Source organism: Saccoglossus kowalevskii, chromosome 17, assembly GCF_978046115.1.
Source record: "Saccoglossus kowalevskii chromosome 17, keSacKowa6.1, whole genome shotgun sequence".
Classification (NCBI taxonomy): Eukaryota; Metazoa; Hemichordata; class Enteropneusta; family Harrimaniidae; genus Saccoglossus; species Saccoglossus kowalevskii.
In genome coordinates, this window is record NC_140657.1 from 18,882,483 (window position 1) to 18,906,041 (window position 23,559).

General features: G+C 34.7%; 2 protein-coding genes across 2 annotated transcripts; both read right to left on the bottom strand.

The window, feature by feature from the left end:
- Positions 1-817: 817 nt before the first annotated feature.
- LOC146732705 (galactosylceramide sulfotransferase-like) lies at positions 818-7,722 on the bottom strand. The gene is made up of 3 exons (XM_085492004.1): positions 7,672-7,722; positions 6,016-6,090; positions 818-3,228 (listed from the first exon to the last, which is right to left on the bottom strand). The coding sequence occupies exons 2-3, from the start codon at positions 6,052-6,054 to the stop codon at positions 2,113-2,115; spliced, it is 1,155 nt and encodes a 384-aa protein (XP_085348130.1). The 5' UTR covers positions 6,055-6,090; positions 7,672-7,722; the 3' UTR covers positions 818-2,112.
- A 4,579-nt stretch (positions 7,723-12,301) lies between these two features.
- Positions 12,302-13,132, bottom strand: LOC146732706 (galactose-3-O-sulfotransferase 2-like). The gene has a single exon (XM_085491923.1). It carries the CDS (start codon positions 13,130-13,132, stop codon positions 12,302-12,304), a length of 831 nt encoding a protein of 276 aa, XP_085348049.1.
- Positions 13,133-23,559: the final 10,427 nt, after the last annotated feature.

Consider the following 23,559-nt stretch of genomic DNA (forward strand, 5'->3'; position numbering starts at 1 on the left):
ACCGAAAGATGGACGTAGAAGCATCACCTACTACTGTGCGAATGTTTTATGACACTCGAGGTTTCGTTGTTTTCGAAAAAATGAAAATACCAATAGTTTGTTTTGCCGTTTGTGAATCAAAATTGACCATGGCATTTTTTACCCCCAAAACTCTGTTAAAGTTCTAAAATGTTAGTATTCGTTACTATGTTAATGTTCGGGTATTCAGTAGGGCGATCGTAAGTCTGCGCCTGCTGATGTCCAACATGGCGCATGTTGATTTTGTACATTGACTTAGAATCTGAGAGCACTATGATAGTTTAAACAATGTTAATTTCATTTGTTCTCTCTAATAGCAATGACGGCCATCTTGTTTTTTTTTATTGCCAGTAGCAATGTAAGTGACCAAGGAAGTTGAATGTTTCATAGCGCAGTTTTAATCTGAATATATATTTTTTCATTTCAGTGTTCTTATTCATACCAAATCATGACTATCTGTATAAATCCCGGAAAAAAAAACATTACAAAAAACCCTAATCGTAATTGTATGCAAATCACGATCGCCGCCACGTTGGCAGTATGCTAATTCCTTTTGTTTTAAATGTTTACCGAGACACGCATCCTAACAAAAGAACCGTTCTTCTAACAACCGTGATCCGTATCACTAATTAGAACTCCAAGCACGAACATGTTAGCGCTTGGATGAATTTCGTAAAAAAACAGGTTACAAAGATCAAATTATTGTTTTATATATTTGAAAGTACACATGTAAGAGAATTCTGGACAGAAATAAATATGTTTGCCAATCTCCTACAAATACGATGAAAAAATACACAGATTTATCAGACATTACACCTTTAATATTCTCAGACAGTTTTGAAATGTCTAATAGGTCACCAGTATTTGTCAAAAAAAAAAATCTTCAGGCACGAGACTTATAGCTTACGTAATCAAAGTGCGTCTTTAGACATCGCGTTTCAGATATAATACGGTGAAAACCCCCCATTGGCTTGCAACAACCCTAGGAACAGTATAACGCTAATAAACTAATTTGTAGTGTGAAACCTTTATGTACAACGTCGATATAGAGCGTATATATGCTAGGCTTTCAATGTTTACATTTTATCAATGACCATTATAAATTTGCATTAAAGAAACAGGTTGCGTTTTATCAAAAAACAGAGAAAAAAAGATCGATAGTAAAGGCCGCTTCAAAGTTGGAGTGTTGAATAAAAATAAATAAATGAAAATAAATAAATAAATTAGTATTTTGCCACATCAAGTATTCCCTCCAACATATGGTCTGAATGTGATATTGCCTATGGTGCTAGGATAGGGGTTTGTTTATTTATATAATAAAACAATAATGAAGAAACATATACACAAGAATAATAAAATAATGTAAACACAATAAAATAATGAAAAAATACTGGTATAGCAATGTTAACACAAGAAAACAATAAAACAGTAATGGTATAATAATGTAAACACAATAAAATAATGAAACAATAATGGAAACATTTTAAACACATTAAAATAATTAAACAATAATGGTGGTTGAAATAATCACACATTAATGATAAAATATTGAGACATATATGGTATGATACAATGCAACTTAATATAGTTTGGGTGTATTTAATATTCCTGTCGCTATTGACAGAGCATTGTGTTTTCCTTTGAGTTTAACCCCAACCCCAAGGACCGTCAGAGAGACACAACATGTTATATTTTGAGCTGTTTTTACAGTTTGAAAATATGGCACACCACTAAGACGCAAAGAGTTGCTGTCACGAAATTACTAATATACTGTGACGTCATTGACGCAACAGTGATATAGTGATCTTGAAAAACAACTTATTCAAGTTGTTGACGATTTACAGGTAAAATAGTAAATACGAAATTATATTTAAACAAAAATATCACCTAAAACTCAAAATAAACAGAAAATGTTCAAAACCCAAAGAGATAAATGGTAAAAATCATTTTATGATAAAAAATATAACAAAAATGGAACAAACTCAATACGTAATAAAAAAAATGACGAAAAACAAATAACTAATATTACTTAATGCTAAATGAAAAAAAATAATTTTTCATAAATCTCACCCCGTACGATTTCCACATCCGAAATTAGATTTGCTCATTAATTTTGATTTTTTTAGCGAATTTGTTGGGGTCTTGTCGGACTGCAATACGGCGATACCAATCTATGTTACTGTATGTCAACTGTTGGCAAAGTTGTGTATTATTTCTACTTTTATAGACCAGTCGTGTCAAATTACGCCTTAAAGGGCTATTTGTTTGGGACATGGCGCATTGGTCGTTATGCTCTTTCAAAAGGCCTCGAAAATGTGCCAATTCGACTTCAAAATGTGGTCCAAATTGTCGAATTTTTTTCCACAATGTTGTGTTGAAATAACTGTAAAAGAGATAATCTGCATTTGACCACTTATATACGTTGTGTCGAAATGTGTCTGAGATGGTTTCACGTGTGGTACGTTTATTTTGTGCTAAATATATTATGTCTTCAAAACTCCAACATAACATGTTTTTCAAAATAATCAGAGATTCGTCAAAGTATTCAAGTATAAGAACTAGGTCGAATTCTTTGTCCAGTCTCACAATGGTTTCATTTACAATAGTTTCATTGAGTGTTGATTTGAAGGACAATCCAAATTCTTTCAACTGATTATTTCTGCCCGCCGCATTTTTAGAGGTACGTGGATTTTTAAGGAATGCTTGCATAGACGCCATTACTTGTTTTTTATGCCTGAAAAAGTTCATATGTGACTCTACTTGTGCGGCTGGCTCTCGTAAAATTGTTACATATATAGGGTTGTCCTCCATGAATGAGTTTATTGTTTCCCTCTTGTACGACACATGACCAGTAAGGATATTGTATTTTGAAGATGAATTAACAACGCCACCAATCGGGGGCAGTATTATCGACTGACTGAGATGCACTTTTCGTATATGTCCGTTTTTTGCGTTACGAGTGGAAAACACGAATGAGAGGTTATTTGCATATCCGTAGCGACAAAAGATGCAATGAAGTGAAGTACCTCCTGTTTTATGAGTTTTTATAAAGACAATATTCTCTGCTGCTTGACACGTTGATGGCGTGGTTGGTGACGGTTGTGTGGTGTACAATCTAGTACCACGTGACACACTAAGAGGCAGTGTCTTTGGTGAGAATCTGCTGTACCATGTGACAATGGTTGCAATAAGAATTAACGAAGTCAGTATCTGTAAGACAATAACAGAACAGTGGTATGATGAACTATTTTAGGAAAATCAATGAGAAAATGTAATTTAACTTTAAATTCCCTGGCGACCCATTCTCAAATGAATATTTGCAATACATGAGTGAGAGTGCGCTTTGAAGTCAGTGTTACAATTATATACCACATTCTCGTGCATAAATTCTCCTGAAGTTTTACCTACGAAAATGTGTACCATAAGTCATTGGTGAAACCGATGATCTTTTTTATGACACGTCCAAGTCTTTATCTTTGCTTATTAATAAATGAACTCATATCAAGAAGTTTTGTAAAAAAAATAATTTGAATAAATTTGATGATTTTAACAATTTTCTACTCAACAACACATAGTATTTCATGCAAAGAGTTGTATATGGGATTAATGACTGAATTATGTGATATGGAAGAAACCATGTATCTCTTGATATTGTTATTTGTTTTGATGTTTTGATAGCCAAACTTCATTATGCTTTATAAAAAACTAGAAATGTCGCTTTTGAAGAACACTGTTTAGTATTCGTTCTATGAGAAATAAAAAAAAATTATATTACATATGTGTGGCGATTGTTATTATGCGTTCCAAGACAATGAGTGCACGTGTACTTTACCCACTTTCATAGTTTGCGTCTACTAATACTTGCATGTTTCACCACTTGTTAGTTCGCAATAATGCATAATTCATTTACACCAGGCTCTATCGAACAGCATATAAGAATGCACTGCTCTAATCCATATTGCAAAAGAATTTCGACTTAATGTCTGTCTAGGTTGGATTACGTGACAGTGTTTGTCAATATTGTATGATTTGCAACAGTAAATTTGACCAAAATCATATGTTAAGTCTGACTACCACTTCTCAGGGTTAACGGTTTCAAGTTCTGATCATGCATTTGCCAAACATTGTTATAGAATCATGAAATTACGTTCAGTTACAACGCATTTGCTACATTACATATGCACATTTCTGCTTACAACTCTTTTAAAGAGGATTTGAATATTACTTTAAACCGTTAAAATTACCATTGTCCTTCAGTGCTAAGCTTTTTTTGCTAAAGTACAACAGCAAGTATTTTGCTGGTGTTTATGCAAGAAAGTGATTGGCCAATGCATGTACAGCCTTTTCATTACCATGATTTACTTCCTGTTAATTTGGGCTCTTCGGGCTAGAGTTTTACCACATGCAAATGCAGTGGGAAAGTTATGATGGACATTGAAAAACTTCCAAATCTGCTTTTTTAAACACACCGATTAAGATGTTTTGGTTACAGTGAGAGGTTTGCTTTGATCATTGAATCATTTGATATCGAACTTACACAATGTAACCAATGTACTGTGGTGCCGGGAGATGGCAAAAAGATTAAAAAGTTTAAATTTGAAGAAATTTGCCTATGAGAACGTACATTTACCGACATATGAAATGAATATAAAATCCGTTAGAGACCATGCAAATTTATAATACTCATTGATACGTGAATAACACGTGGGCTACATAAACGAGCAGTTTTAAAAATCAGTACAGTACACACCTTCTCCTGCAGATACCGTTGTCTAACAACACCTAACGGCGCTTATTCGACTGAAGATATGTGTTGAAAAATAATTCTTTTCTGCGTATTATGTTTTTTTAAAGCCCTACATCCATTTACGATCCACCCCTAGATGTAATAATTTAGTTTCATCTCAATAGTAAAGATTCGTCATAAAAACTCAAAATGATCACATGTTATGTGATATGGTAATGCTTGACCAACTATCGTAAACAAATTAAATAAAGAATACAATTACGCAATTAATTCTGGATTCATCATCCCCAGAGAAAAAAATACCTTTGCGCTAAATATGCAAAATCGACGAATAATGATCGTCGATCAGTTCGGAGTTATAGCATTTGTTTGACGAAATCGATGACACGATTTAATCGTACATGATCTTCGATAATAACTCCAAAAGCGAAGTCCCACAGCCTCAAACGAACAGAGCATTTACAACTTGCAAACAGAGTCAGTTTATATCGACCGTCACTGTCAAAACTGCATTTTTGTCAGTCTGTGACGTACTTCGGAGTGATACATTTTCATTGTTGACCAGTTGTATTTCGACCAGATATGGCTTGACAAGCGTTGCCAAGTGAGGACATACAAATGAGTTGGCAGTACACGCAGGCAATAATGAGTCTCGAGAGAGGGAAAACTCAACACAGGGAGTGGGGGGGAGCGGCGGAAAAGCGATGTATTAGTTACGTTCTTCTTACATGTAATATTAAGTTTTGAGGGCTGCTGGGTCCAAAAAATTACTAAATAAATCAAAAAGCATGCGTTAGAGACACACCTATGCAGAATTTGATTCGCCAGTATTTACTCTATTGTTAACGTCTTGGCTACTCTAGTGACGATAGCTGTTTATCCTATTGGTTTAGCTATCGAGCTGACGTGCGCAGGATTAAGGACTAAATAAAGTGTTGTAAGCAGAAATGTCGATTATGTGTGTCATTCTGAACATTTCAGCGAATATATCTCGTATTGCCCATCGCACTATTGTTATTTATTGTGATGCTAATCACAGTAATTTTTTTTAAAAGAACCGGCCTAATTCAGTAACACAGTTATTCCTTAAAGTTCTTATATATAAATACATAAAGGCCAAGAACATTGCAGTCCTGATTGCTTCAGAGTAAGATTGTGTAACGTGACAAATTATCTTGTAATATTAGGTGCCTGTTACCTTAGTAATGGTTTGGTGTTTCACAACATTATTATTAATAAATGCAACTTACCATGAATTGAAACACCTTAATGTAAGAAGTATTCCCCATCTTATAACATATATCCGATAGATATCTCAATATAATCTAAGAAACAAATGTTTAGGTTACTACATATGCAGATGTGTGCAGCATATTAGAGGCCTGGGATGACTTTGGGTCCCATGGCAAGTTTAAAAAATGATTGACATTCAGCCCAGCCACTAGTTTTTAATCCTTATGAAGAATGTCAACTTCAAACATCAACTGCATACTTGTATTCATATTAAATTGTAAACCACACGTGTGTGTTCATTTAAAGATTGCAAAGCACATACTTGTATACATTTAGAAATCATTGCCCATATACTTACATACATGAGAGAAGTGTTAATCAATACTTGTATTCATATTCGCGCATAATGTTTTCAACAATTTGTAGCTGTGACATGCTGCCAAATTAGTAAGCAATTCGAGTTTGAAATTGAACAGTTAATATGAATGCAATAAAATCACTCTCACAAATATCAGTAGCGCCATTGGTTGAAGTGTTTTGCAATATAGATGATTTTAGGTATTTTTTTAATTTTAATGTAGTGTTTAAAATTTTCGTTGATTACTGTTGAGTTTCATTGCTGATATGCACAATCTTTTGAAAGGGTGATTGTATCATGTAGATCTGTTTTCTTCAAATTTACATTTTTTTAAGTGTTTGGTATTGTAATAAAGACTGGTTTGTAACCACCCATTACTCTATCCAGTGAAGTTTCAGAATGCAATAATACCGGTATCTGAATTCAACAAAGTAGGAAGTAGAGTTCAAAAATGAAAAAAAATCAACAATATTAGATTAAGAATGACCTCATCAAGATATCAACAACGTAAACACCGTATAACTAAGGCTACCTGTCATGAGAACAAACACATTTCGACAGTGTTTATGGTCTGGACACAGCTGATCTTCAAATCGGAACTTTTCTCTCGGTCGCTATACATGCATTACTACATTCGTTAAGATGATTTCACAACAACTTTTATGCAAATGAACAAGTGAATAGTGTACTGTTACACATATAACCTTGAAAATGATTACAGATCGCCAGATTTATCATGTACGATGAAAACATGTGCGAGGGATGCGATTTGATGCGGTTATCTCCTAAAATAGCTAGTTATTGTTTTATGTGGTGATATATGATGCGGGTAAACACGTAGCAGATTTTTTTATGGCAACATAGACTGTGTTTACGTCTTAGTATTATATAAGAGAGAAATATAGGTTTAATGGAGGTTGTTCAATGTTAAGTAACATATCGTGCATATTTGTATAATTAATAGTTCACACGTGTCATATAAACATTTAATTACAAATCTATATTGATAGAAATATTGTCATCATGTACTGTGTGAGTGACATATTTTTCCCATCAATATATATTGTGAGGAACTATATTTTGCATTTCGCATTGGCAACAGGTTCGGATCAAAAGTTTTTAGAAATAATCATGCGAATTCATTCCTTGAATCGGCCTGGGCATTTCAAATATTAGTCTCACTTGTACCGAGTAGCCATGCACATCTGGTGATCATAAACAGTTATATTTCCCAAATCTTACAAGGTTTGAGTTATTGGTGTAGTCAGTCTAAACACGGACTCGAAGCTTAATGAACCAATATCATAGTACTCACCAATGACCGTACATGTATAGCAATTCGACGAGTACTATTGACGTGTTTGTAACGTCGACGATATAAAACAGCGGTTTAACAATGGATATGCAAATTATGATGACAAATTAACATAACGTTATTCATATCTATTTTAGTTCCTGGATGTAAAAATAACATGGCACTCTTGCCTGCATTGAATACGTACATAGAATGTGTTATTGAGTTGAATAATAGCTTGAAATGCTCAGTATTTCAGGTGTGCATTCAATAAAACAGTCAATGAATCCATTGTCAAGAGGTCTATATATATTTGTATTAAATCCAAAATAATTCATACAAAGTTAATGGGGATGCCTAACCGTAATTTGTATGACATAAACATATATAGATCACACTTGTTGCGGGTTCTTTTCACGGGCCATAGAGGCATTGGAAATCATGAAAGATGAGTATTGTTACAAGACGACAATGTTCGGATCTCATGCCAATAACAATGGGACATCCAAGAACTATAGAGAATTCATAAATAAGGGAACGAACACATTCATCATACACGCACAGCACTAAATGACATCAAATTTGAATTAACTGCAATGTGCATACGCACACTTTAATACAAAGAAATCTAACCAAAAGTTAGACAATAAATACAGAATGAGAGTATAGCTATAACCATGAATAAAAAAAAAACTACAAATAGCTTCACAAAATCGGCTAATTAAATATTACTGCATTGCCTAGATATTTTAGACGTAACCGCGGTCGAAATATGCAGGTAAGGCAGGGGGAAACTGAAACCTGGCTGTTTGCGCGGTAGATGTACTTTACCGGACGTAACGATGTCAAACTGGAGCAACAGACTTCAGACTGCTTGGTTTCCAGGGGTGGCTCACATCAAGAGAGCGCTGTACAGTACCATAGCTTACACTAGAACAACCAGAGAGCATGTTCTCAATCAGTTCAATCAAAGGAAAAAATCAGAAAAAAACTTATCACCGTAGCATTTTGGAAATGCTACTGCCACCAACGGCAACATTAGTCACAGTGTACCAATAAAGCGCGAAGCTGTTTTAGATGAACCGGTGCATCGGGGTATACACATTACACTATATGGATCTGTCGATGATTGTGTGTCCGTCCGTCATTTATTATCAGTGAATGATTCATAAACATTTTTTTTTATTGACGAATGAATATAGGTCAATTTAAATATTTTAAGATTATTAAGTTTTACTGTGTAGTTATTATATTTTATGTTTCATTATTTTATTGTTTTACACTAATTTTATAAATATTTATTAATTCTGCCACCGTTTCTGTTTTAGCAATATTGTATAATTCTTTCAACAATTTTTACATTATTTTGTTGTTGGTGTTTATGTAATAATTATTAATAGCAAAATAACCTGGCGTTGATATCCCTTAAGGTAGATATGCAGGTTCGTGGGCACTTGGGAGTGAATTTTTTTTTTATGCTTTTTATTATCCAAACAATTTTGGCTATAGACTGTTGAAATTTTGTAGAATTGTGAATAGTGGAACATACTCAAAAAACGATTTTAAAATATAGATAACAGGTGCATACATTCTCTTTTTTGAATGCTTAACAAGATTTAGCAAGGCTGTACATAAATGATAAAAAACGTGGTGAAAAAAGAAATGAGGGATCTCCATATTATGCACTATATATAACTTTTAATAGAACGATAATACATTTGAATTTGGAACTGTTACAGCCATTTTAATTATGAGCATTAGCAAACTTCTTACTGAGTGAATTGATATGCAAATTAGAAATTATCTCAGCTTCTTTTTAGTGCACATCCCAGAACTTTAAAAAAAAATAGCTCCTAGACGCTTTGACCTTTTGTTTTGAAATTTTCACAATTGATTGACAGTGTGTTTATCCTCGAAACGCCATCGGAGCATTGTTTTTGGTTGAACAGTGTTACAACAATCGTACTGACAACTAGCCTGGGTGTTAATTTATGCATAAACTTTGAGTAGTGAATTTTGAGCTGCTGCCCTGCAAAATTGAAAACTAGTAGACAGCTTTTAAGACGGCACGTTCTTCATAGTAAACAGATGTACCCATAAATCAATTTTGACGGGAAACAGAAGCATGGTTTAGAGCCATTTTTTTTTTAAATCACTTTTGACCAAAAAAGCACATTTTTGTGCATATTTCAAATTACAGTGTTCATAAAAAAAATACTAACAACATTTTAAAATTCATACAATAAGCTTTCCGAAAATATATAGTTTTGTGGACAAGGGAGGTCATCTTGGTTTCCTAATTAACTAATTAAAATACCTGTCAGGTAAACTGCAACTCTACCTTAAAGCAATATGCAAAGTGGCTAGTGTTTTGGGTAGATTCTGTCATTTCTGAAATACATGCCATCTATATATGATTTTAAATGGGACTGCTTCTCGTATAATGCATTCGTGTTCCAATTTATTATGTAAGAGATATCCTATGACGTGTTGATCCCTGAAGGTGTGACGAACAGAGAAATTCACACAACTTATAGAAGTGGAAGATGCGTGAATGTTTCATGCGCTATGGCACATTGTTGGCAATCATGAGTTGGTGTGGTAAGTAAATAATTTTATTAAAAAAAAAACATTTCGTTTTTTGGTGCTGGCCAAATCTGATGAAAGAGACACAACGGAAAACGCATTTGCCCGCCCATCAACAAATGGGGAGTTCGAAATTGTCGAAATCAAACTTTGCAAATCACACGCATTTCACCAAAAATACAGACATCCCTATTTGCACTCGAGCGCACGTGAACCAAATCTCCCACCCAAAGACGTTTTTGTATAGAGCCAATTTGTTGTTTATATCTTTCATTCGAATTTTCAGTCTGAACTTGAACAAATCTTACCGAAATATTGTTTAGACACAATGATGTCATGAGGATAGTAGAAAATTGTGACGCACACTGTTAAGGAAAATCACACATACTGCTTAGACTGTTTAGAATGTGATGAATTCGACATGTCCCCAGGGCCCAAGTTGTTATCTTGTACCGTAATCCCGGAGGTTTGGTTTACAAGACTGGATTTTAATAGATATGGCGCCCTCAGGAGACCTGGATGCAACGACGCCATCTTTCTTAACTTGCAAGTGATAGAAGGGTTCATACCACTAATTAGAACTTCATACACGAACATGTTAGCAAATGGATGAATTTCCTCAACAACAAAAAAAAAAAACAGGTTACAAAGATAAAAATATTTTATTTTTTTTGAACCACATGTATGTAATAGAATTCTGGTCAGACAAGCACATGTTCCCTAGCCTAATCTCGTATAATATGAATGACAAAACATATTTGTAAGGCATTCCACCTTCAATATTCTCATAAAAGCAGAAAGATTTGAAATGGCTGATAGACAGTTGCTCTGATTCACAATTCACCAGTACTTGTTAAAGAACAAACTTCAGCTTTCGTAATTTCAGATAAAACGCGGTAAAAAAAAACAATTGGCTTACAACAACCATATGAACGGTATATGGTATTAAACTAATTGATGGTGTGAAACCTTAATGTACTACGTCGATATATAGCGTATATGTTTGGCTTTCAGTGTTTACATTTTGTCGATGGCCGTTACAAATCTGCACTAATGAAACAGGATGAGTTTTATCAAAAATATCAGTCAGAGAAAACAGTTCGATAGTAACAGTCATTGCCGCTTTAAAATTGGTTGTTAAAATTTACAGAAAAAGGAAAATAAGTGAACCATTCGCCCAGCAAGTATCTTCTCTAACACATGGATCTGAATGTGATATTCATTTTGGTGCTAGGATAGGGTTTGTTTATTTATATAATAAAACAATAATGACGATGGATACACAAAATGATAAAATAATGTAAACTCAATAAAATTATGAAACAATAATGGTATAGTAATGTAGACACAATAAAATAATGACGCAATAATGATATAATAACACAATGGAATTACACAATAAAACACAATAAAACAATAATCTATAATAATTACCCAATGATGATGAAAGAATTCCATAATAATTATAAAATAATGTAAACATTATTATAATGCTGAACCTTTGGTGGTGAATTTATAGCAATTACGAGACGAGTTTAATAAATCTGATATCATGGTCAAGATTTTTTTATATTCTATTGATCACATGTAACCGACTCGCAACTATTTCCTCAATATAAAGTAAGGTATGACTTTCGCTATTTGTGTGTGTGTGCGTCTGGTCTCATTTGCATGACGGTACGTTTGTAGTTATAACGACACATTGGCAAATTTTGCGCAATTTTGCAATAATTCCACGATGTCCACAAATTTGACATTAAATCGCAATATGATCTTTATATTGTCCAAATAAATATATAAACTAATCTGATGTACAATATTAAACATTTAATGACACCGTGCGATTATGACTAAAGAGGTAAGCATTATGATCTAAAACCGCAAATAAAAAGAAAATGCTAAGAATGCTATAAACAAAACCAAAACTGAAAATTTCGAAAAAAAAATGAACAAACCACTACAAACCAATACGTTATCAAAAATGCTTAAAAATAAACAACTAATAATACTGTTACAGTTATCAATTTGGCACATATCTCATCCCTTACGATTTCCACATCCGAAATTAGATTTTATCATTTATTCTGAACTTTTTGAAAACATTTTGGGGGTCTTGTTGAACTGCAATACGATGATACCAATCTATGCTATTGTATGTCAACTGTTTGCAAAGTTGTGTATTATTTCTACTTTTATAGACAAGTCGTGTTAAATTACTCCTTATAGTGCCATTTGTTTGAAACATGGCGCATTGGTCGCTGTATTTCTTTAAAAGACCCTGAAAATGTGTCAATTCGACTTCAAAACGTGGACCAAATTGTCGAATTTTTTCCCACAATGTTCTGTTGAAATAATTGTAAAAGACATAATCTGCATTTGACCACTTATATACGTTGTGTCGAAATGTGTCTGTGATAGTTTCACGTGTGGTACGTTGATTTTGTGCTAAATATATTATGTCTTCAAAACTCCAGCACAGCAAATTTTTCAACAGAATCAGAGATTCGTCGAAGTATTCAAGTATAAGAACTAGGTCGAATTCTTTGTCCAGTCTCATAATGGTTTCATTCACAATACTTTCATTGAGTGTTGATTGGAAGGATAATCCAAATTCTTTCAACTGATTATTTCTGCCCGCCGCATTCATGGAGGTACGTGGGTTTTTAAGAAATGCTTGCACAGACGCCATTACGTTTTCTCTATCCTTGAAAAAGTTCATATGTGACTCTACTTGCGCGGCTGGCTCTCGTAAAATAGTCACATAAATAGGGTTGTCCTCCATGAATGAGTTTATTGTTTTTCTCTTGTACGACACATGACCAGTAAGGATATTGTATTTTGAAGATGAATTAACGCCACTGATTGGTGGCAGTATTACCGACTCATTGATATGCATCTTTCGTATATGTCCGTTCTCTGTATTAAGCGCGGAAAACACGAATGAAAGATTTTTTGTAAATCCATGGCGACACAAGATGCAATGAAGTGAAGTACTTCCTGTTTTATGAGTTTTTATAAAAACGATATTCTCTGCTGGTTGACACGTTGATGGTCCCGTTTTTGTAGTGTACCTTCCACTATCACGTGACACACTAAGTGGCATGAGGTTGCTCGTGAATATGCTATACCATATCACAATAGTTGCAGTAAGTAGTAACGAGGTAAGTATCTACAAGAAAAAATCAGTTAAGTGTTATAATATACTATATACATATAATATATAAAATGACTGGAAAATACATTACCCTACACTTTCACAGTAGGAAAGTCCGCGCTACCATATTATATGCATCGTGTACAGTTTTAAGTCATGCATTTGGTATTGATTTTATATCTAGGCTGTTCAGGTGAAGTGGATTCAATAGCCATTCAATAATATATATAATATAATCTCTCTCTCTCTCGTACTTGCCACTCGTACTAGTGTATTTAATTCATTGTCACAGTAATTCTTTTGTAGGTACTTTCTCAATTAGGTCACATAATTCATTCTAATTCCTCTGTCAGTTCACACAAACTAAGCAGCCACACATAAAGCATTCTTGATTGATTTTAATTGAGATTGTGTACATGACGTCAACTTATTCAACTTCAACTGCCTGTGTCTTAAGCGTTAGTTTTAGGGGTTCGTTTACATTTAAAATAATACCAACTTACTGTCAGGTGAAGGCATTTAATGTACGACGTATTCCTCATCTTATAACACAGATTTGTATCCTATGTTATCTCAATAAACACCTAAAATAATTAGAATTTGAGATTTATTAATGTATATGTGTTCAGCTTGTTACGAGCATACGGGCAAAAAATTGTAATAGTTCCAGCATTGCTGTGTTATATTATAGTACAATGTACATAATGTTTTTAGTACATATTATCTTACTGGACTTCGAGCCACTTGCTGAATTTAGGTTTTCAGGGTCGGGGTAAACAACTCAATAATGGTGTTAACACCGTCAACACCAACAGGCCACCTTACTAGAAACTATGCGGTACGGTGTGAAAACATTGATGGTATTCCGGTAGAAACGTATGTGGAGTCGGCTGCAGATTTAGTCGTGGTTAAGAAATATTGTGCCAGCTTCCCGAATGAACCGATCGGTTATTGTCTTTTTAAATAAGGTTACATGGGTCGACATGGTTTCTGCCGCTGGCATTGACATTGAAGATCTTCATCGATCTGTTGAACCCCTTGTCCGCCCCTCAACAAAAATTGTTGTATCAAATGTTCACCTCTTTTTTACCTGATAATTCTATTACAGACGCCTTAGCTAAATGGGGGCGTGTAATGAGCGCGGTGCGAGCGATTTTGCTCGAGTGCTAAAGAACATCACTAAAACACGTAAAGTCTTTTTGCCGCCAAGTTTATGTACATTTAAAATATCTCAATATCAACGGTTTATTACCCATCACTTTCCAAGGTCAGGCATATAAATGACTTGTTTTTCATGTGTCTTGAAGGGACATACACGTAAAACGTGCCCAAACTCTCAAATAATGAATATGCAAATGATAAATAATCAATATTGCTCTTCATCAGACTCTCAACAGGTGAATGTAGTTACTGATTTAAATTCTCCTGACAAATTGCACGACGACACGATGACATAACTGATATAATTAACACCCAAGCACCAGATACTGAGATCAACAATCATGAGACCGATAATGCAACAGATAATATTGAACTTGAAACTGAAATGGATACAGGTTCATCAACAAATACGAGTAAAAAGCGCATGCACTCTAAATCGCCAGTTGATAGAGAAAAGGAAAAGTGTGAAATTGTTCAAGAAAATTGTCCGATTGATGAAAAGAGGTTACGAACCCCTCCTTTCCCTTCCAATGCATCAGCATCGCCTCCCCCCACTCCTTCACCCTAAAAACTCCTCCGACACGCATATGCCAATGTAACGGTCTGTAATCCAAAGCCACAGCCCGGGATTACAGTGTCAACTCCATTTCCATCATCTCCCTCACTTTTCACAGTTGAATTCCCGCGCTTCTCGCCATTATCCGAAATCCTCATTGATTTTAGTGATATAACTGATCAATCACAAGATTTTTTCAGTACACCTATGCCACAAAACAAAACCGCTGATGATATTGAGGAAACGGCCAGTGAAAGTAGCTGGAATGAGGGGTCTATCATTTCAGATTATTCAATATGCACTGACAGCAGTGAATCACCGATATCAAATGCAAATGTCAAACACTTTTGATGTCTACACTGCACTCTCATAGATTTATGGAGAAGTGTTTTGAATTTTGCCCCAATCTTAAAATATTGGTCTGACATTTGATAAACTACCACAATACCATGCAGTTGAACACATCTGATAAAGCTCAACACAGACTCATTAAAAAAATAAACAGCAAATCGAAACGGATAACTTTATTGCTGACTTTTAATTCACACTTTTATGATGATGTTTTCTCCAGCAGCAACAGAATTACTGTGAATATGTTATCACAGTGTGAAATCATGCCTGGATACGTGTTGCACGCTCATGTTCAAATTAATGACAAACCTGTTCGCATAATTAATGTCCTATGCACCCATTAATGGCGCTGAGCGCGGGGAATGCTAAAATAGAACATTTCATCTGTAATCTAAATAATGACCTAGTAATCATGGGAGGCGATTTTAATTATACTACTCAGCCCGACATTGACCGTAATAGATTGATTGAACCAGACATGCGCACTGCATAGCTCCTCAAAACAGTTTGATGCATGGCGGGGTTGTACGCTTGTGTGCCTTGACAGGTTTTATAGCAAATGTATGCGTTGGAAAATTAATAATATCGACATAAGCAATGATGCATTAGTTTTTTCTAACCATTCCCTTGTCCACATCAACATCGCCATTGGTGACAGTAAAAACAAAAGTCTCGTGTGGTGCATGAATACGGAAATTCTGCGCGATGAAGTGTATGTGGCTATCTTAACTGATTCTTGGGCGAAGTGGCAAACACTTCGAAATAACACACACACATGATATGGTGGGTTATTGGCAAAAATAAAATAAAATTACTCACACAACAGTATTGCACACTCAAACAAGATAAATACAAAACCGAACAATGGGAATGGAAATCTAAGCCATCAAACGTTGTACTGCACACGATGCACGGCTCTTAAGCAGCTACACTGAAAAGAAAAAAAAAACTTCTTGCACGCCTTGTACAACACGAACACAAAGGTAGTACTACGCGTGCGCAACATCAGGTTCCAAATGAAAGTGATGAATGCAATTCCTTCTTTTTCAAGTTAGAGAAAAAGAAGGGCAACAAAAAGTCGATTTTTCAGCTGAGGCGTTAAGATAACACTCTTTACTGAAAAATCAAACTGTAATACGCAAAATCATACACACCTTTTACAGTAACCTCTACACACCTGATAAAATTGACATTGAAGCTCAAAATATCCCCTTTGAAGGGCTACTGAAACTAAGTGAAACAGATCGTATTCCCCCAAAAAATATGAAAGCAAAAAATACAACTTTTAAACTAATCGAAAAATGTGCACTTTTATTAGTCAACCCGTGGATTCTGAATTTTAAAAAATAAACAAAATTGTTGGAAAAATAGCAAAAATAAATTTAAATCATTGAAAAAATATTATATTTTCATGCATTTAAAATCTAAACAAAATTAACTGGACTCATGAAAATTATATATAAGTATTTTTGTTATCTCAAATGCCCCTAGCACAGTTAAAAAGATGTATAAAAAAATCGTTGCAATAAATCAACTGCTATGTTCCACTGGATTCGGAGTGCTACGATAAGTGAACTTCAGTACGTTATATATTAAAGCTTGTATCTGACGAGGATGATTTTGTACTCATAACTTGAATATTTTGAATAGTTGTGTAGCCCTGTAATGACCTTTGTATGGTACAGCAAGACTAGTTTGTTACCGACACCATCCGAATCCATTAAGTGATGTTTTTATGGCGATTGCAAGGTCGATTAGAACAGCTCACTGTCTTGTGAATGTGACCGTTCAGATATGTGTCACTAGGTTTTGCCTTCTTTTCAATTTGCTTTCAATATATTAAACACCATTTTACCATTACCATTTTCATTAAAACTTCGAATTTGTGTAAACTGTAAATACCAAACGGTGCACGTTTAATTGTTTATATGATATACTGATATATATATCCCACAATTGATCTTGTCATGGCAAGTTCATCTTGACTGCTGCCGAATGTCTTGTTTATAAAAGTGTATGAATACAGTAGAATTTATTTTTGCTGCACTGGTGTCAACAAGGTGTGTAAAATACTCATTAGATGGGAGAGAATTTATCCATAAATTTGTTGCTTTAATTTAAAAAAAATACAATATATGCAAATGTTACGATCTATTTCCATAAATTGTTCACTTTAAACACTGAATTTATATTCTTTGGTTGAAAAATGGAAATAACATACCCAGCCATAGATTTTCTGAGAAATTCAAATAATATAAATGAGTGGGCACGTCCTTTCAAGTCATTTCATTTGCTTTAGTTTGCTTATTACCTCGTGCACTGTGAACAATATTTTTTTGCAATGTATGTTTATTATTCTCAGAAACCTTTGATTCTAAAGAATATTTATACACAAAATCCGGTGGCTGAAGATGAACCCGTTCAAAATGCATTTTAAAGGCATTTATTTATAATACAGTGACCCCGTTTAGATAAGTACTTGTGTCCTAGTTTGACCTCAATAAAATGACTGTCATTGGAGTCGCCTGATAAAATCACGGGAAAACAACTTTTCACGGGAAAACAACAGATTATAATCAGTGTTCATGCTGGTGAATGTTTTTCACACATATTATTAATTGGTGATAGTAAAAATAAGAGATATGTTAGAGATGTAGAGGCAGTTACACTGGAGTCACTAATGGGAGCCCGAGTCGAGAAAGCGAATCAAACTAAGCTATATCTGATTTTATCTAATAAATAACATAGATATTTAGTTTAACCAATTTAACGTACCTTGTTGTTCGTTGTGATCGGCAATGGTCAAGAGTCCCGTCGAGACAGTGCGAATATAAAGTAGCCGAACCCTAAACATGGGGAAAAAGCATATAGGTCGAACCAACCCGATCGGAGGTGAAACAAAAAGTGACCAACAATGGATCAATGCATAGAGTAAGGTAGTTTGACAGAATTATTCTGAATATTAATGTGTTGTACTACGTACGCACGACTTAGTCCGACTCATTCAGTTCAGTTTTCGAAATAGTCAACACAAGTACTCACTCAAGTATGACCTGACATCCCCTTTGTCTAAATAGAGGCATCCTAATCCTATGTTAATGATCCGTTGGTTGAAAGGTAGACTGGCAAAGTCGGAACTTCTTTTTTGTTTTACAAAAAGAAATAATTAATTGTTCTTTCAGTCCTTTTAGCGTGATCGCGAGAACTAGCCTGACCGCTAAGAAATCCCGACTGGACGCATCTGCGGACATTCGACTGCTTTCAACTATTCATGATGTCATTGATTATTCATGAGTGAAAGTAAACATGACTTTTTAATTGTTGATTCGATTCGATCGCAGAGATAGATACTTCAACTTTCTAAGTGCGAAGGCGATACTTTCATCCATGTTTACTGAACACAAGTCGATTTAAATGTTTAATGTATATAAATATTCTTTCAAAATCGCCGGGACCTCAGAAGTGGAAGGTCACGTACATGACTGTGATATAACGTACGAGTATATAGCTGCACACTGATTCGTTGTCAATGCTAGTCAACAACTTTTTATTAGCATATACTATATATACACAGTCAATCTACTAGTAGAGTGACTGTGGCATAATCACCGGAGTGAGTCCGCCCTGGTTTTCACTCCAACACAGGGGGTCGCCTGCAGATGCGTCAAGTCAGGATTTCTTTCGCAGTCACGCTAGTTTTTCCGATCACGTTAAAAAGGCAAAATTGACAATTAATTATATATTTTTTGTAAAACAAAAAAGAAGACCCGACTTTGCAAGTCTAGTTGAAAGGCGATGTAAATATAGAACCCATGCAATGATATATTTATATTCTGGCCGCACTAGCCCGATCATTTCATGTCGACGGTACTGGACACACTTATATGGTAACTGATCTTTAAAAAACAAACTCCTGCATTAATTCATATTCTGCATTTGATTTTTCCATTACCCATCCACATGTTGATAATGTAAATGGTGCCTCACATGAAATGCAACTTTAAGTATAAATCATGCCTGTCAAACATTGACAAGTATTTTTTCCCGTCAAAAATTTTGGTCTAGTATTTTGCCCGCCAACATTGTCCAATTCGTGTTACCTTATCTTACGAGGGACCTTGAGATTGGTATAATACATATACTATTATATGTACAACAGTTTATTACACAATGATTATTACATACTTACAACAACATTTATTCAATTTCTGTGTTATGAAAATAGCAAACCGTAGCATAATCACCAACCGGAATAAATGGAGAATACACCATCATGAAAATCTAAGACAAACACCTGACAAATTTGCGTAGTCGAGTTTTTGAAAATCAAGTCTACACTGTCTTCGTTGAAACGCACTCCTCATCATCGATTTTTAATTTATTCTTTTTGTATACCATAGAATATAGGAAACATGTTTATGGATATACTGTACATCACAAGGTCTTTCGTTGTTAGTGAGGTCACTGAGGTCATCTGTGACAATATTTCATTCTGTTTAAATGTTTCAATGTCGGCCATAAATTATACTATATGTCGGATGTGACGAGTCTAGTAAAGACCTACAAATAACCTCGCTCCCAGGAGCTGAGGAACAAGACGGTTTGCGAGATTCTCAGCTGTGATCACAGCGGCGGATCTAGGATTTTGGAATAGGGGGAGGGGGCGATAATTTGGCCGAAGGCCAAGTTCACGAGCGCCAATGGCGCAAAGCCCTGTTGGTTGTTAAAAATAGGGGGCCGCTGCTCCGTCGGCCCCATCTAAATTCGCCAATGAATCTTTAATTTTATTGGCTGACTGAGCTGTCAACGTAGGTGATTGCGGCTGCCCTTGAAATTCTATACATCAATGTCTGAGAGCTAAGTTTGTTTTGATTATAGCGTCCTGGTTGAAAAAAACAACAACAACATGCGTTTATTCGAGAAACGCTACACAAATGAATCGTTCACTCAGTATCGACGCTTTAGATCAGTACAAATGAGCGCGAAACCAATTCAAACATAGTTTAATAAAAATGTAGATGGCAATGTTTCATACAAAAAAATGTCATTATATTACTGTATACGAATAATTGACACATGGTTGAAATAATAATGTTCTTTTTAACAAACGATTAAATTGGAAGAGACATAGGACTCCTCGCTTTGTAAAAACACAGTCTATGAAGGAAAAACTTCGTTGGGGTATTTCCTCGCTTAATAATGGTACTATTGGTTGCGCATACGTAAAATACAGGAGTGGTTATACAAAGAGTTAGCGTAACCAGTGTTTCCATCAAGCGCGAATCAGTGCCTTCAACACATTTTCCAGACCTCTGCGATGCATTGGTGTATTCGGTGACGTTCAGCATTGTTTTAAAATGAGGCAGGGTGGAATCATATCAATTAATAAACCCGGGCTAAAAATTAATTAATTGTTTTAAAAAGTAATTTTGTTTTTGTTTTTAATGTCATATGTTTGTGTAATTATTTTATTGTTCTCAGGCATATACTTGGGTTATTTGTCTGTTGGCTGCAATTTAATAAAATTAACAAAATAAATTAAAAAAATAAATAAATATAATCACAAATTTTTCATACCGGATAGACTAAATGGACGTTATGAAATGTTTTCAAACTCGGAACACACCCGAACGCGTCGTCGCAGTTTGATTTGACCGCGAGTGTTTTAATTAATTAATTATTAATTAACTAATTACATAACTAACTAACCAACTAACAAATTAATTAATTATTTTTGTTATTTATGTGCAGTTGTTTATTTGAGAAAGATAACTAAACATTATAAAAATCGCGATATTTAATTTGATATGGTGATATTAAATCTAAGTATCACATTCATAAGGCAATATGAACATCAAATTAGTACATGGCATTCAACTCGTTTGCTCTGGCTACATTGTAACTTGTAGATGGCGATTGTTGAACACCCGAATCACACACTTTCACGCATGTTTGACATATGTATGCAGGTTCATATTACAAATATCACATTACAGCGATTGGCCATTGACTACTAATTGCCATCTTTAGCGGCAATTTTGAAACCTTTATATACCAAGTAGAAATCATCACACTATAAATACGTGTTGTGCCTAGATGAGCGGTTATTTATCACAGTTTTTCCGATTGTTAAACACCAGCGTTGATACACAAGATAATTATTCTAATGATGACTATTCGTATTAACCCTACGATGATAGCGTATATGATGAATCGCCCAAAACAAGCAGAGATGAATTTATCGACTTGTTTTCCGATGGGGACGACGAACGTATGGACATCACATCGTACAATGGTCGAGATAATACTGGTATGCACGAGGAACCAAGGTCACTTACAAACGTGGAATCTGACAGTTGCACAAACTCTACACCAGCTTATGAAAGCTTCATAGACATACAGTTCGACACACTCGACAGCAATACTAACCGTAGTGACATCTTGCATACTCGTCACATATATTATGTTCATCGATTATATCGTAGCGCTGTGACCGTGTCAGTTTGAAAACACGTAGATACATCAGTAGCACAGTGACTGTGACACGTCTGATTTAAATCGTAGCGTTGTGACCACACCAGTTTAAAAAAATTATTCAATAATATCGTAATAAGAATATTCGATAGTGAAAAATATATTCATTGTTTATGCTCAAGAAAGTGTGTATAAAATTCTGTTTCTGCCTCATACAGGGTGGTTTAATTCTGTCAATATTCTCAGATGGAGGGGCCATATGTAAGCGGCCAGCAAACTCTGTTTTGTGCTAATTTTGCTCATCTTCGCCTATCAGCATTAATCATATGACCGTGAGAAAAATGATGCACAGCGTTGATCGCCAAATTTAGCTCACCGTAAATCTGATAATTGAAACTTGTTCTATTTTTGCTTACTCTCAGCAAACATTTGTATCTTAACAGTTTATGAAAGTAAACGGTAATTTGGGAATAAAATGCAAAATGTGGGATACTGGTAAAGAGGTGACAAAATTGGATATATTCTGAATTGGTGAAGATGGTCCGCCTGTGATATATTTGGTATTCCAAATATTGTTGAAAAGACAAACACCATAAAAAGAGTTGGACGCAGCCACGAAGCACCACGAAGGCCCAAATCAAGGGTGGTATCCATATTGTCGGAAAGATGTTATTGCAAAGCTGGAATGTGTAAAGTACGGGAAATAGGGCATCTGAACTACAAACTTTCAGAGCGATTAAATATTATTGAATTCTCGGTAAACATATTTAATACTATTACGTTTCGGATTATTATTAGTCACGATATTATTTTTGACATAATTTTAGTCACGGTATTAATGCTAGTCATGGCGGAGATGTTCAGGGCAATGTTTGTAAGATTAATCATTTTCGTTCTTTTTAGATTCCAACCAAATAATTTGGTACATTGAGTAAAATGGTAGTGACCGTGAAGCCACAGTCGGCAACCGAACTTCCATCTACTTTATAGAAATGGATGTATTGACCCCGCAGTATGAGGTCAAATAACCAAGCTTATGCAAGTAATTATTCAGTTCAAATGAATATTTAAAACAAGCCTGCACATAGTGTGCGACATCGTTTAGGAAGCCTGACAAAAAAAGTTACCATCAGCCGTTAAAACATACTTCCAAACAATACCTCACTAAAAATATGTGTTCGTTTAAATACCTTGTATTTATTTATTTATTTATTTATTTGTTCGTTTATATATATATTGAATACAGCCTTTGTAGTTAACCTATCTGCGCGCGCGCGTTTGGGTGTGTGTGTAAATGTATAAGGAGGGGGGGTGCGTGTATGTACTTTGCATTATGATGTCAGTCTAACACACTTTCATCAAGCATGTGTGCATATAAAACATACATGAACACATTTTCAGGTGTAAAGTGAATTGCACACTTTATTTGTTCAACACATAAAATAGGTTTAACTGCACGGGTATTACACACAACTTTATGTAAAAATATGTGTTTCAATACACCACATGAGTTTATTGTAATCTATCTTTTTTATTTCTTTTTATTTATATCTATTTTTCGTCAGATTATTGGTAACCAGATGAAATCAAACATACGAATACCGGACAATGCAGTGCTAGTGTAATT

What these genes read in the sequence shown, in the direction of transcription:
- LOC146732705 (XM_085492004.1), bottom strand. Translation starts at nt 6,054, where the DNA reads ATGGGGAATACTTCTTACATTAAGGTGTTTCAATTCATG. An exon ending in TTAAGGTGTTTCAATTCATG is followed by an intron (nt 3,229 to 6,015) that starts GTAAGTTGCATT and finishes ATTGTCTTACAG; the next exon opens with ATACTGACTTCGTTAATTCT.
- LOC146732706 (XM_085491923.1), bottom strand. Translation starts at nt 13,132, where the DNA reads ATGCATATCAATGAGTCGGTAATACTGCCACCAATCAGTGGCGTTAAT.